The 15514-nt window shown below is 42.6% G+C and overlaps 1 protein-coding gene across 2 annotated transcripts in view; it reads left to right on the top strand.

Annotated features, from left to right (window-relative positions):
- The window catches only part of rbm20 (RNA binding motif protein 20), a 127492-nt gene that overhangs the window by 88178 nt on the left and 23800 nt on the right, over positions 1–15514 (top strand). For both annotated transcript variants that reach the window (XM_037534279.1, XM_037534280.1), the window contains one exon: positions 13457–13600. In XM_037534279.1, coding sequence (XP_037390176.1) covers positions 13457–13600 — 144 coding nt within the window. The remainder of the gene's footprint in view (positions 1–13456; positions 13601–15514) is intronic.

Raw genomic sequence — 15514 nt, forward strand, 5'->3', positions numbered from 1 at the left:
TGTTCTCTCTCTCTCTCTCTCTCTCTGTTCTCTCTCTGTGTTCTCTGTCTCTGTCTCTCTCTGTGTTCTCTGTCTCTGTCTCTCTCTCTGTGTTCTCTGTCTCTCTCTCTCTGTGTGTTCTCTCTCTCTCTCTCTCTCTCTCTCTCTCTCTCTGTGTGTTCTCTCTCTCTCTCTCTCTCTCTCTCTGTTCTCTCTCTCTCTCTCTCTCTCTCTCTGTTCTCTCTCTCTCTCTCTCTCTGTTCTCTCTCTCTCTCTCTCTCTCTCTCTCTGTTCTCTCTCTCTCTCTCTCTCTCTGTTCTCTCTCTGTGTTCTCTGTCTCTCTCTCTCTCTGTGTGTTCTCTCTCTCTCTCTCTCTCTCTCTCTCTGTGTGTTCTCTCTCTCTCTCTCTCTCTCTCTCTCTCTCTCTGTCTCTCTCTCTCTCTGTGTTCTCTGTCTCTCTCTCTCTATCTCTCTCTCTCTCTCTCTCTCTCTCTCTCTCTGTCTCTCTCTCTCTCTGTGTTCTCTGTCTCTCTCTCTGTCTCTCTCTCTGTCTCTCTCTCTCTCTCTCTCTGTAAGTCTTTAACTGAGTGAGAGGCTGTTTAGCTGCTTAAATCTGTCAAATATACTAAACAGAGTTTCTGATTGTGTATGACGTTGTTGTTATTATTATGATTATTATATGACTGTAGTGCTGTGGCTGTGAATGTATTGCTTACTGCCCGGAGAGGTTGGCATCTATAAGTTAATGTAAACTAATGATCAAAGATCTACGTGTTATTTTGACTGTTAATTGAATAATCTGTGTTTTTTTAAAGGCCAAACCAAAACAATAGACTTCATTAAAAAGCGAAAAACTCTATTCTAAACTACTTTATTGGATAAACTGGGAAGCCCTAAATAACCGTCTGTTCATGAAAAGCCTCGATCCTTACCCGGTTCACAGGAGGGTGTGTAAATATGCGCTTTCAGGGAAGACTGCGATCAGTGTTTACGCTGATTTATTTACAGATATTTTCAGGTTGTTTTGCAGGTTTACGAAAAGTAACGGAAGTCGTTTTCTAGTAAATTTCTTCTTTTCTCATGAAGAATTTTCTGTATTAATGCATTTATTTTTATTGTGGTACATTATCACTACAGTAGCACTGTTTTTACTTGAGTAGGGATTTTCGGTAGTCTTTGCGCCCCTGTTTGCTGCCCTTGTTTTACTGTGAAATTGTGGATTATGTTTATTTTTATATTTGGATTATAGGCTTAGATTGTGGGATTGGATTGACGTGCATTATTATGACTCAAGATTCGTTGGCAACACAAATATAGCCATTTAATTTACAGTAGTGGGAAGTCCAGAAGGTTTTCTTTGGGTACTATTTTACTTTACAATCCACTCCACACTGCACATATTTAAAAAAAACTATTGCGAAAGTCTTTCATTGTAGCAGTGAATAAGAACAGTGTTGTGGAGGATGAGCGGGAGAAACCGTGATGATTGAGAGGTTCTTAGGCGGCTGTCTGACAGTTGATTGATTTTGAGATGTTTAAAGGGGAATTATTCTGAATTTCTGCATAATCAAATGGTGAAAATGTTCAAGCCATTCAGAGTGAAAGGCTCCATTCTAGAGTCAGAATTGTTCACAGTGGTGGTGATGGGAACCAGACGTCTGAAGAGTTTAACGACTCTGAAAGCTCACAGTAAAGTACTATATGAAATGGTTCTGTGTATGTTGCCTGTTGTCTGAGACATCGAGTGCGTTTACGTCCGCTCTGATAAAGAGGCTGGATTTTAGCTCAGTAGTCAGATTTCTCAGCTCTTACTCTGATTTCTTTCGGATTTCTCAGGCTGCCCATGCGCAAGAACAGATGGTTTCAGTTTAAACGTTCTTCTTCGTCTTCTAGATGACGCATGTTCATTTTTTTGGAAGACGTAGCTCAGTGTTTAAAAAGGTTTACGTCCCGTCTTCTTCTGTGAGGTTGTTCACTGATTTGAAATGTGAAATCTGATTACAGGCTCCCGAGTGACGCATCCGTCTAAGCGTTGGCCTGGTCATCAGGAGATCATGAGGTCGATCCCTGGTGATGCTACAGCCGTCCGTAGCCAGGAGTCCAAGAGAGCACAACTGGTCTCGCTCTGTCTGGGTGGGTTGGGTGGGTAGGACGGCCCCCCTCTTCCCCATCACTCAGCGCGATGCCAGTCAGAGCAGGTGTCTGTTAGTTGACGTAGCAGATCTGGCGATTGGCGCGTTCCTCCGAGCGCGTTCGGCTGTCCCTTGACGTTGCGAGACCGGCAGTTAGAAAAGAAGCGGTGGCTGGTTTCACAGGTTTCGGAGGAAGCCTCCAGCCCACGACTGCCCCTAGATTATGCAGAAAAAGCTTAATGGGAGATGCTATGAAGGAGGAGACTGGTTGATATATGAGTAGGAGATCTTGAAACGGTAAACGTGGTGCCGGTTTGTGGGAAAAGTCCTGCCCTTTATAAAATCAAATCCCCCGCTTGTTGTCAAAGTTTGTGCATCAGCCACAACAACTCGAACCGTCTGAACCAAACGCCACAAAAAACTTTTTGAGCCTCCTGTCAGATTTTATTAATCACTTCAAATCTGTTTTTGAAATTGTAATTTGACGTTCAATCAACCTTCATTTAATCTCGGAGAACATTGAGGGTGACCCTCATTTACAGTGTTGCCAAGTAGATACAGAGCAAAAGGTTGGTGTGGAAGAACATATCAAATAATAGAAGTACATTCAAATCTGGTAAGTGTAAAAAAAGTGAAACATTAATAATAAAAATAGAGTAAAAAGTTATAATATAAAACATAATTAAAACATAGCTCTCTGCGTCTCAGAGGCCTGTAGAAACTCCATTTCCCAGAGTCCCCAGGGGGATCACATGCTTCTCAGCCCTCCATCTCGCTCCAGTCTCCGCTCTCTGTCGCCTGAATGCTAACTTGTTACACCTGTTCTCCTATGATTAGATTAGTCTAAAGCCCAGGCTTATAGTCTAGTTCGGTGCGAGGTGTTGCTACTTGTTCCAAGAGCTACTGAGTGTTTTTCTTCTGACTTCGTTCGCCTTGGATTGTTTGTCGTGGGCTACGACTCTAACATTAAAGCCTCACCTTCTCTCTTTATCACCTTCTCTCTCTATCCACAAGCGTCTGAGTTGTTCTGCCTCGTTACATAAAGGTTAATAAAGTCAAATCAAAATAAAATCAGGGGAGAAAAAGATCAAACAGTAAACAAAAACATAATAATGAAATATTCATGAGTAAAATAAGCATAAGAATAATAATGTGAATAATCATAAACTAAGAAATGAATAATGAAAGAATGGAAATAAGGTCAAATATGGGAAATAATCAGGCAGTGTCAGGCAGAGTGGAGGTGGTTAGAGAGTAGACGTTGGAAATGACCGAGTGACCCAGCGAGCTGAGCTGTAGTGTTTCCTGTAGCGAGGGTCCAGTTCGCTGGTTCTCTGTAACTTAACGTTCCGTAAGAACCCTCAGGATCTGGCATGTGACCCAGCCGCTGGAGCGAGTCTGATGAATACCGTTATTTATAGACATCATTGAAGTAACGTATGCCGGCGGATGTCCAGAGAGTGTTTATAAGTAAAAATAAACCAACGTGTTTCCCGCTGTGTTGCTAGTGAGTTTGGGGTTTTGGGGTCTCTCTCCATTCAGAGAGAGGGGAATCTGGAGGTGGGAGCTGGTGAGTGAACAGACTTTCCTATAAGGGCTTTGGCTTCATTCACATCTCCTTTAGGACGGCTTTAAACAAGAGAACAGTACAGTTACACCCCACCAACTCGCTCCTGATCGGACACCCCAGCGTTCACACAGGTGTGGCGCGATGTTCCCTTAACCCATCAGTGTTTTGTAACACATGATGTTTGTTGGAGTATTAAGACACTATCAGCTTTGTTTTCCATGGACATACGAGTGCTTCTTTAAAGTGTTACAGACTCATCAAGCCTATTCCAGACTTTCCAAATGAGTTGGTAATAAAATAATAACAGTAATAAAAGTCTGAAGTTGATTCTAACTGGCTGGGGATCTGTGAGTGGGGACAACTTGGCTCGTGCCTGCTGAGCTAGATATTTGTCATTCATATTTTAATACCCTTTAATGTTAGGATGTTAAAGTGCAGTCAAGGCCTCCCTTATTTTCATGTGCATATCACTGCTGTCGGAAGAAACCTCACGTCTCGTTTTTCAGTTATTGACATCATCTGAAAATGCCTGTTGGTCTTTACATTGTGCGCTAATTTCATGATGAATGAACCAGAAGAAACGGCCCGAAATGACTTGGGGGGGAAAAAATCTGGATCCATTCACTTCCATTAAAAGTCGTGTGTTTTTTCCTTCTCCTGTAAAGTTACTATTTCTTCCGACAACAGCGATACGTTTTATCGCAACATGAACCACGTGAAAATGAATTCATCAGCTGTTGGTCATCTGTTAGGCCTGGTTTACCCAGGAATATGTTATTAGTGCTTCAGTAGTTTTAAGCCCGTGTATAAACTGATTTGGTTGTCTTGTGTCCGGTGTGTCTGAGGCATTGGAGCTCCTCATTTAGCACTTATTTAAGAACTTTTGCGAGAATGTTACTGATTTTTGCCACAATTCTTGTGGCTGAAATTAAGTGTGATCTGCTCAGATACTGTGAATAAACTATTTGGCTTAAAAGTGTTTATTTTTATTGGTATTAATAAATAATAAATACAGTTCAGCAGCCTTTTCTGTCATTCCATTTTTAGCAAGTCAAGATTTTAATTAAAAACCTTTTTCTTTACACTGTTTTACTGAATGTGAAACTATCAAGACTTTACCAGTGAAATGGCTCTCATGCAGACAAACTTAGACAGACAGACAGACAGACAGACAGACAGATGGATAGATAGATATATAGACAGATATACAGATGGATAGATAGATAGACAGACAGATGGATGGATAGATAGATAGACAGACAGACAGATAGATAGATAGACAGATAGATATATAGACAGATATACAGATGGATAAATAGACAGACAGACCGATAGATAGATAGACAGACAGACAGATAGACTGGCAGACAGACAGATAGACCGATAGAAAGAAAGGAGGAAAGAAAGAAGGAAAGAAAGAAAGGAAGAAAGAAACTTTATTGATCCCAAAGGAACTGTAGAACTGCTCATTGTTCAGGTCATCTGTAAGTCCCAGGGCAATGTAGGAAAACTCTGACTGCTCAGTTAAACCTCCTCACTGACTCATAGGAGTCAGTAAAAAAGTTCATACTAAGTTTGCCCTCAGTTTTCTTTGCGCTCCTGTTTATTTCAGATCAGGAACACCAGAGTTTCTTGGCAAAAAGCTGAGCACAGAACCCTGCTGTGGCCTTTTTATAGCAAGAGCTGTGCAGCACGGTGATACTGAGGGCCTCGTCTTTGCTGCTCAGTCGCCTCGGTAGCCCTGTTTTAGTGTAAAACTTGTTGAAGTGAGGCACAGGTTCAGATTCCTTGACCCTGGGGCAGAGTGACAGGTGCAGAAGGGCCCCTGTCTCAGCATTTAACACAGTCGGCAGATTCCCCCAAGCTGGGGGATCAGCCCCAAACAGACCACCTGCTTTAATAATCATATTGCATTGATGGAAATTCTGTAACCAGACAAGTTTTAGGGGTTTTTTGGAGATAGTCATGAAGATGATCGTGCACAGAAGCATGTCCTTAATCAGCGTTCGTGGTGGGGCTATGCAGAAGAAGATGATGACCGGACCAAATGTGCGTGACTGAATACATGCTTCGTGGGTGTGCCTGTGCATGATGGGATCTTTTTCAGCTGACGAGACGTAGACCTTCCTGTGTTTCACATGTACGTGTGGCGAACGCTGGGTCTGAACGTTTAGAAACAACACCTGGCGCAAAGGCAACCAGCTAAGCACAGAGATCTAGTTGTGGTTATTTTCTCCAGAGGAGGATGTGTTTCTGCCTGTTACTGTTAGAAGTAGACACACGTCTTCACTCGGAGGGGCTACCGGTGGCTCCAAAACGCCCTTCGTCATGTTCTTCATAACGTTCATATTCCATAAGCTCCATTCAGAAGCTGGGCGTCGTGTGAGGCTGTAGCTCTTCTCTCCAGTCTAATAGACGGTGATGTCATTTTAAACCCTTATAATAAAAGAAGCTGAACTTTGTTTTTCTACTGAAAGTCGACCCGTTTTTCCCCAAATCTGGGCTCTAAACTATAAACAGACGGCGTCTCTTCAGTGATCTGCTCTGCTCTGTGCTCTGCACAGTAGCTAATTAGCCAAATTAGAAGCTTTTGCATAATTACAGTGACATAAAATGACCAAACAGCTTATTAATGGGTTTTTAATCTCATCACTGTTACTAACACAGTTCTCTCTCAAGCAGCTGGAAAACAAAGCAGAAGTTTTAGACATGGAAGTTCTGTTGGTTCCTGTGTGGGTTCTTGATTTTGAAGGGGCAGGGAGCAAACAGACATAGGCGGTGGAATATCAGGTTCATGGTCATTTATGATCATCCCTAACAAACCAGATCTCCGTCCCAAAACAGACACTAAGCTAAAGGACGGTCTGTCTGGGAAGCTCACAGCGTGACTAAGGATTGTATCGGTGCCGTAAGTTTGCTGGGTGTATGCAGTGCCTTATGCCTTAACAAGCTTCAGCTGGTCCAGAACGCTGCAGCCAGAGTCTCAGAAGAACCAGAAAGTTTGACCGTATCAGTCCAGTTTTATCAGCCCTGCACTGGTTACCAGTTATATTGATTATAAAATCCTATTACTGACCTATAAAGCTCTAAACGGACTCGCCCCTCAGCACCTGAGTGAGCTCCTCTCCCACTATGAACCATCACTACTGAGATCACAAGGTGCTGCTCACTACTGGTACCTAGAATCAATAAAGCTCCATCAGGGGGGAGCTTTCTCATACAGAGCCCCCCAGCTCTGGAATAATCTTCCTCTTAATGTTCGGGACTCAGACACGGCCTCAGTCTTTAAGTCTAGGCTAAAAACTTACTTGTACAGTCGAGCCTTTGGGGATTAGTCTTCCCTGACCTGCCGGAGTCTCTGCTGCTCTGTTAACACTGTAATCTGTGGTCAGCCACTCTTTACAGAACTGACGCCGTGTTTTTCTTTCCTTTCTTTGCCGAGTTGAACAGCCGCCCATCCTGCGCGTCTGATGCTGTTGCCTCTTCTGCCTTGATCGGGTGCCCACTGCTCACCAGCATTCTGGCCCGGCTTGACCACCATTGACCTTCATGCTGTCCTAGAGCTGGCTAATCCAGGTCCAAAAAGAAAAACCCTCTCCAGGATTTTGTTCCAACTGCCTGAACACCTTCGCTGCTTATTTGAGCAAATTAGAGAGGTCAAGCAGTTGGAACAAAATCCTGGAGAGGGTTTTTCTTTTGGGACCTGGATTAGCCACCTCTGTGTACAACGCTGTGCAGCCCTCACCCTCAGATGCTGCTGCTGCCACTGCTAATCATACACTAATCAAATTAACCAGTGCACACCTGTTTTCCCACTTTGCACTATAAAACTTTATACTGACCATGTTTGCTGTCCGGTGTCGACCAGAGGAGGATGGGTTCCCCTTCTGAGTCTTGGTTCCTCTCAAGGTTTCTTCCTCTTGCTCTTACGGAGTTTTTCCTTGCCTCTGTCCCCACTGGCGACGCTCCTGGGGGCTCGGACCCGGGTTTTCTTTCTGTAATGCTGATTTTTCTGTAAAGCAGTTTTGTGACAGCACCTGTTGTAAAAAGCGCTACATAAATATAAATAAACTTGCAGTGGTGTGTTTTGCTGGCCTGCCAGACTGTGTGACTGATTGGTGCTCATGTATGGAATGTATGGAACATTGTTTGGGATTAGGTCCATAATGGCATGACCTTGCTATGAGTTCTGCGACGGTACTGCATCTTGTTGATTGGCTCCCCTGCTGCGTACAGGTGCTCTTCACAATGGTGTGCATCCGGCAACTGTTGTAGATTTTATTGGGCGGAGGTGGACGGTGAGATGTGTAAACGCCAACAAAAAGGCTTCTTGATGTCAGTTATTTATGAGCGCTGTCTCATCGGAGATGCAAACACGGTGCTCACGCGCTAATGTTAGCCGCTATAAAGAGCACCTGTCCACCCGGCAGCTGGGCACGGCTCTGCTTTTGGTGTGCCAGTATGAGCTATAGTGTCCTGATATAGAAAGATAAATCCACAAATCCTTTTGTCATCTGGAAAAGAGCCCAACCGATTTTGGCTAAAACTGCCTGTATTGAAAACTGGACATGTGGTCAAAACGAGACCCGTCTCGCTGGACTCGAGTCGTGTTTTACTGAGAGGTATAGTTGTTAACTGTGAATTGTCAGATGGGATTTTCAGTTCTCACTTAAATAACAGCAGAAACTCTCAAAGTTTAAATCAAATATCAAATATGTAATTAAATTATGTAATTAATGATAAAAAAAAACAATAATTGTGTTCATATTTCCCAGTTTAGCCAGTAGCCTGTACGAAAGACCACCTGGTGACTCTGCAGTCTCTAAAAAGGCTACAGTAAGTGCGTGAAACTAGAAAAATGTATGTAAATCAGCTTATTAAAATATTAAACAAACCTGTTTTAATATTTAGGGCTTTATAAGTGGTGTGGTCTCTACTCTGCAGCTTTTCTAGTTGATGAAATGTCTTTTTTAGTAGTGTCTTTATATCTAGCCATCATTTTGGCGTCATTTGGATTTAGTAGTTTTATTTATTTCAGGTAATTGAACATCGTTTTAGTTGGTTCTTAATTTTTTTGTAGCACGTTTATTAATTAACAGTACAAATAGTATATTTTTAAACTCATTTTATAGAATTAATTTTATTTTTAATACCTCTTTTAATTTTAATACATGCCTCTTACTGCTGATGTAGATCTTTGTTTGATTTCATGTTTTATAAATAGGCAACTGATATTTGTGAATGTTTATGAATGTTTATAAATAAATAATTGGCTATTAAACATTGGCCCAAAAAGTCTTAAATAGTAATGAAGCGTCGAGCTAATGATCGCCGTATCCTAGCAGGGCCGTTCGCTTGAAACTTGAGGATTCTCCACGACTCCGGCTTTGCTGTAGGAAGGTTGCAGGGGAGGTGGGGGTGCGGAGAGGAGGGGGTCGGGTTTCAGTTCTAGGAGTGGTCAGTGGATCTTGGCAGAGGGAGTGCAGGGGAATCTGCGAAAGTCCATGTTCAGCACCTCCACACTCCTACGAGGACACTCGCTGATCCCTCTCTGAGCCCCGTCTGAATAAACAAACAGGAATGGTGGTTAGGAGAGCTCCTCGGTTACTCCGGGCTCAAGTACTACTTGACTCCAGCTCTCATTAGGCTCGCTTCCACCACACGGCCAGTAAGACTTCGGGTGCAGGGCCAGTTTAACATGCCATGAACATGGATTTAATGGCGCTGGTGGCTGGTATGACAGCGTACGCTGACTGCCAAGCGAGCTGTTCAGAAAACAGCCAACAGTCAGTATCAAGATATGCTCATCACCGAGCCTCAATACTGAGCTGCTGTGAAGGACAGGTTCATCTGCCTAGTGTCCTAACAGTTTGGACCCTCAGAAACTCGCAATGGACGGTTTTGAGATGACTCATGAACTAAAATATAAATACTAAAAGCAAACAAGATGTTTCTTCCACTCCGGCTTCTACTGCAGCTCCAGTCTGACTAGTAGAGTGACCCTTTTGATCACATGCTCTTTACCAGTGGTGGACAGTAACTGAGTAACTGAGTAAATGTAATTAGTTTCTGTACTTTAGTATTTTTGGTGTATCTGTACTGAAGTTTCTCCGTTCTGGGCGTCTTTTTCCTTTCACTCCACTACATTTCAGAGTCTAATATCTGACTTTCCCCTCCTACATTTTGAGAAATCTGTGGTTCCTTTTGGTTTCTGTGTGTATAAAAACGTCACATGTCAAAACGAAAGAAGCGCAAAGCCAGAGCACCAATCAGGGCCCAGCGGTCACTTTGTTCAGAGCTGGTTTTGACCTGTTGGTCATACCGACCCAGTGCAGCACGCGGTTCAACGTCGGCGCAGCAGCGTAAAACTTTGGGAGAGTCTGTTCAACATAAATGATGAACTAACCTAACTTTGTGTAAATAGAGCTCAATATAGAAATATGTCCACATATGCAGTCGAGACTGACGCGGCTTTTTTCTGAATTTCTACAAACACCATTTCATTTTATAGTAAATGAGTTTGGGCTGGTTTATGTTTATGAACAGACGCCTACAGATCAACATAGTAAAGGAGCTCATCTGTGATCCTGAGTTTAAAGCCAGTTTTTATTCAACTTAAACTTGGAACTAAGTTGTAAATAAATCTGAAACTGAAACTTTGCTTGTGTGTAAAAAGTGATTTCAGAGCCACTCGGTTCTCCCTGATGGAAACTGTTTACCTTCAGTGTTTTGTGCTTCTGATCATTTTAATAGACGTCAGCGTCACTAATTAATGACGTTCTATTAAAAGACTGGTTTACCAAGAGAGACGCTGGAGGACTTTCACCTGAAATGAGTTCATGAAGCCAGTCTGGTTATAAAAATGATAACAGGACCAGATCAGAGCCAGAATTACTCTTTTAGTACTTTTACTTTATACTTAAGTACATTTGAAGGTAAATACTTTAGCACTTTTACTCAAGTGGAGGTCTAAAGGGAGGAACTTCTACTTTTACTGGAGTAATATTTACCTTGGGGGTCTCGACTTTAACTCCAGTACATGGTTTGTGTTCTTCGTCCACCACTACTCTTTAAACAGCTCACCTGTCCTATTACATTAGAAGCTCTGCAAACCGTGTTTTTTGTTTATTTGTGCATTTGTATTGTAGCTTTTTTAATCATGTATTTCACTGTGTCACTGTACCACTGTTCCTGTGGATGGTGCTGTATAAACAAAAATGTATTAATATTACTACTATTTAATAACATTCATGGATGTTGGTCACCCTTGTGGATCACCTGTGAAGATCTCCAGTCTACATTTTAGTACCCTGCCGCTCAGGCTGGCACCTTCAAGCTAATTGTCCTCTTACAAACCGAGAGCATAAACAGCCCGTTAGCCTCTATTTTTATATCTGTTTACGACGGCGGGCCCGACGTGACCTTTCTGATACACAGACAGAGCGCCACGTTGGCATAAAGCCACTAATAGAATTATCACGGGGCCGTTCTGAAACCATTATCGGTGGGTCGAGAGCCAGTGCACAGGCACTCGACTCCCAGCAATCAGCCACATATGGCTTAGTATTGAATTAAGGAGGGCTGCTGCTGTAGCATGACCGCGGCTTGCTGCTTATTTTATTGCTGGTGGCTTGATGATGATTCAGCTGAGCAACGGTGAGGAGACGTTTGCCTTTTGTATGATATAATTGTAGTATAGTATAATATATGTATAATGTGTGTGTATATCTACAAAACCTCGTATCTGCACAGTTGTTGTTTTTCAGTTTTTGACACAGTTTGAAAATGCCTGTCGTTCCTTACGTTGTGTGTAAATTTCATGACGAATGGATCAAAAGAAATGACCCAGAATTACTCGGAAAGACGTCTGGTTCCATTGATTTACATTAGAAGTCCAGTATGTTTTTGCTTCTCCTGTGAAGTTCCCGTTTTGGAGATACGAGGTTTTGTTCCGACAGCAGCGATAAGTCTATCATCCCTATGGGCGCTTGAAGAACTTGTGCAAGATTGCGTCCATGCAACACTAACGTATTCTTGCGGTTTGAGCGCTGACCCTACCCTTTGACCCTAGAGTCACATGTGCCGCCCCCAGCACCCAACACCCACGTGCTGCTGTCACTCAGAGCCACAGTAAGGCTCAGCACATCTAATCACGTCTTCCAGCAGTTGTCCTGTATTATGCATCAGCTGAATCTTATTGAGTTCGACGCTGTAACGTAATAGTCTGTGCGAACAGTACAGCAGTGGTCACTGCTCTTCTGATGCGAGTCCAACAAGGGCTGCAGATGCAGTAAAGTTTTATGGAGCCGACGTCCAGCATAAGGTTGGATGAGATCATGTCCAGTCTATTAATGGCCTCTCTGTCTGCAACATTTGACAGCGTTCCACAGGCGAATGTGGCCCAGCTCTGTATGACTAATACTGTTGATGTCTGTTCCCACCCTCCCCCAGTCTGTTCCCTCATACCTGAGGTGGTATTGTGTTTCAGCCCCAGTAGGGGGCGTAGTCGAGCGCGGCAGCCGTGGGGTCTATATTTATTACTCGTTTAAATCAGCAGTAGCGTAATAATAATAGCTTTTAGTTGGAAGTGCAGAAGATGTTTGGGTAATAAAAAGGATTTCATGTACGCAGCCTGGATCCCGCTATTTGGGTCAGGCATTCCATTACGTAACAGAGCGCCCTACTGTCTAATCTGGCGTCTAAACCTGATATTATCCACCACAGACTTACTCAGCATCATACCACCAGAACTTTATAGCAGTCGCAACAAAGGGCTCTGCCCTCTGACTCTAGCAAGTCAGTCGCATAACAGTACCAGGCAGTCACATGGAGTATCCATATATATTGTTACATGCAGCACTCGGTGCCTTAGAGTCACGTTCTGACATTATTGCCTGTCATAACACTGTGCCCTACTGGGGACCAATCAGAGCAGAGCACTCTGCGTCCAGTCACAACAAGATGTTCTACTGTTCAAGTAGATCTGGAAGTCGCCCAGCACCATGAGGAACCTGGAGCCCATCTAAAACATTACCGACACTGTGATTTCTCTTAAAAAGGCCTTTTCCAGAGTATATTTTGTTTTTTTTTCCATCCGAATTTACATTCCCAAATCGTAGGGCAAATTATTCAGTAACTGCATGAAACAAATTACATAAAAATGTACATTTTTATTAGATTTTCTTGTTCTTTTGTAAAAGATCCCCTGAAATTAACAGTAAATGTGTTTTCTGATCACAAACATTGATGTAAGTTTACAATTCACTGCTGAAAGCCAAAAATCTCAGACGCTCTTTGTGTTATTTTCTAAAAGTGATGTTTCCAGAGCAGATCACTGAAGAGACGCCGTCTGTTTATAGTTTAGAGCCCAGATTTGGGGAAAAACGGGTCGACTTTCAGTAGAAAAACAAAGTTCAGCTTCTTTTATTATAAGGGTTTAAAATGACGTCACCGTCTATTAGACTGGAGAGAAGAGCTACAGCCTCACACGACGCCCAGCTTCTGAATGGAGCTTATGGAGTATGAACGTTATGAAGAACATGATGAAGTGCGTTTTAGAGCCACTGGCGGTCCCGAAGCACTGAAAAGGTTGACTACCTAACATCTCGGCCGTTTAAATCCTAAAGCTGTTTATTCAATAGCTACAAAGCCTGAAACAGCAACCTGGCATTGTGGGAGTTATGAGAATGTATAATAGACATTTGAAGGTTTACATTCAGTCGATGTTCTTTTCTGTATTATGTTTTGAAGTTTCTCTCTCTGTCCTCTGCTGTAGTTTCCCCAGAGTAAGGCGTGCCCTGGACGCGTCGTCCATATCTGCAATCTCCCTGAGGGCAGCTGCACAGAGAATGACGTCATCAACCTGGGCCTGCCCTTCGGCAAGGTCACCAACTACATCCTCATGCGCTCCACACATCAGGTACGAGCCACCGCTGCACATATAGGCCCAGGAAGGCGTACAGATCGGTCTGGAGATCGCTGCGCCTTTTTCTCTACACTGAAAGGGCATAAAACAGATTGTTGTTTTGTTAACTTGCTATTGAAAATGTACAGCAGCCCAAACACTAACTTTTTTTTTTTTAAACTTTAAAAGCTTTTAATTAAGGCACTTCGCTTAAGGTGAGCATCTAAAAGTAGCCCACCGTGCTGAAGCTAGTCAATCCTTCTGATTGGCAGTGATTAGATGTCATGATGACGCTTTTTACATCACTTACATCACCCAAGTACAGGGTTATGCAAGACTAACGTAGTCGAAAATACGGGAACGCTTCAGTTAAACGTCACAGGAAAAGACGATTTCCTGTAAGATGTGTAAAACTGGGCTCGCCTTTGACGGCAGTGTTATTGTCAAGAGTCTTACAGAAACTTGGGTTAGTGTAGTGGGTAACACCTCTGACCTCTACGCTGTAGACTGGGGTTCAATCCCCACCTGGGTGAACACCCTACACTATACCAATAAGAGTCCTTGGGCAAGACTCCTAACACCACCTTCGCCTACCTGTGTAAAATGATCAAATTGTAAGTCGCTCTGGATAAGAGCGTCAGCCAAATGCCGTAAATGTAAATGTAATGTAAATGTAAACACATTCAAGGCAGAAATTGACACAAGCTTGTTGAGTAAACTGCAGTAAAACTGTAGTCAGAACTTACAACCCCAAATCAGAGAAGTTGCAAGTATGAGAAAAGGCAGTGAATTCTAAAAAATCGGCTTCGTTTCGTTTGGTACAGAAAGGCTTTGCCAACAAACGCGTGAGAAAATGAACTGCAATGTTTAAAAACGATATTTCTCACAGAAAGATAGGAAGGAATTTGGATATTTCACCCTGACATTATTTAAAGATTGAGGGAATCTGGAGGAAATGAAGTGTGTGAAGGACGCAAGCCTAAGCCGAGTAACGGCACTGCATCAAGAAGTCGTCTGTAAGCCATATAACCACACGGGCTCAGGATGACTTTGGCTAACCTTTGTGAAGCACTGCAATATCGCTGTTGTCAGAAGAAAACCTCGTATCTCTAAGGTCATAACTTTACAGGAGGAGGGAAAAACCTACTTTACTTTCAATGGAAGTCAATGGAACCCGACTTTGCACCTTCAGTCTAGCCAGTCTGTACTTACACATATATCTTGACATCTTGTACGTCTTCTATCCACATTTTGTGCAGTGTGGAAGATTTCTATATCGCTATTCTATCCCCTGAGTACCTGCGTCTCATTTATTATCTACCTCAGACTTACTGCACATACGGAAAGTGAACAGCACGTTTCATAGTTTTATTTCATGACTTATTACTGTAAACTGTACATTGGAATAGTGCCAAACTATAAAAAACTAGTGTTTATTGTGTATATGTGTGTATTCAGAGTCAATATATATATATATTTATTTTCCTTCTTAGATATTTATATATTTCTTTGTCTGTTTAAACGTGATGTGATAATAAACCGTGACTTTTTTCCAAGTCACTTTGGGTCGTTTCTTTTCATGCCTTCATCATGAAATTTACACACCATGTAAAGAGCAACAGTCTTTTTCAAATTAAGCCAAAAACCGAAAAACGGCAAAAATGTTGATACATTTTTTTTTCTTTATCCAACAGCACGAATATGTAGTTACATCCACAAATGCCAATTAAATCCTTACTGTGCCGGAAGGAAGCCGTATGTTAACCGCGTCACCGCTGATTTTAATCCATTTACATTTATGTAATATTGGTGTTAGGAGTCTTGCCCAAGGACTCTTATTGGTATAGTGTAGGGTGCTCGCCCAGGTGGGGATTGAACCCCAGTCTACAGTGTAGAAGGCAGAGGTGTTACCCACTACACTAACCAACC

The sequence above is a fragment of the Pygocentrus nattereri genome, chromosome 25, assembly GCF_015220715.1.
Source record: "Pygocentrus nattereri isolate fPygNat1 chromosome 25, fPygNat1.pri, whole genome shotgun sequence".
Taxonomy (NCBI): domain Eukaryota; kingdom Metazoa; phylum Chordata; class Actinopteri; order Characiformes; family Serrasalmidae; genus Pygocentrus; species Pygocentrus nattereri.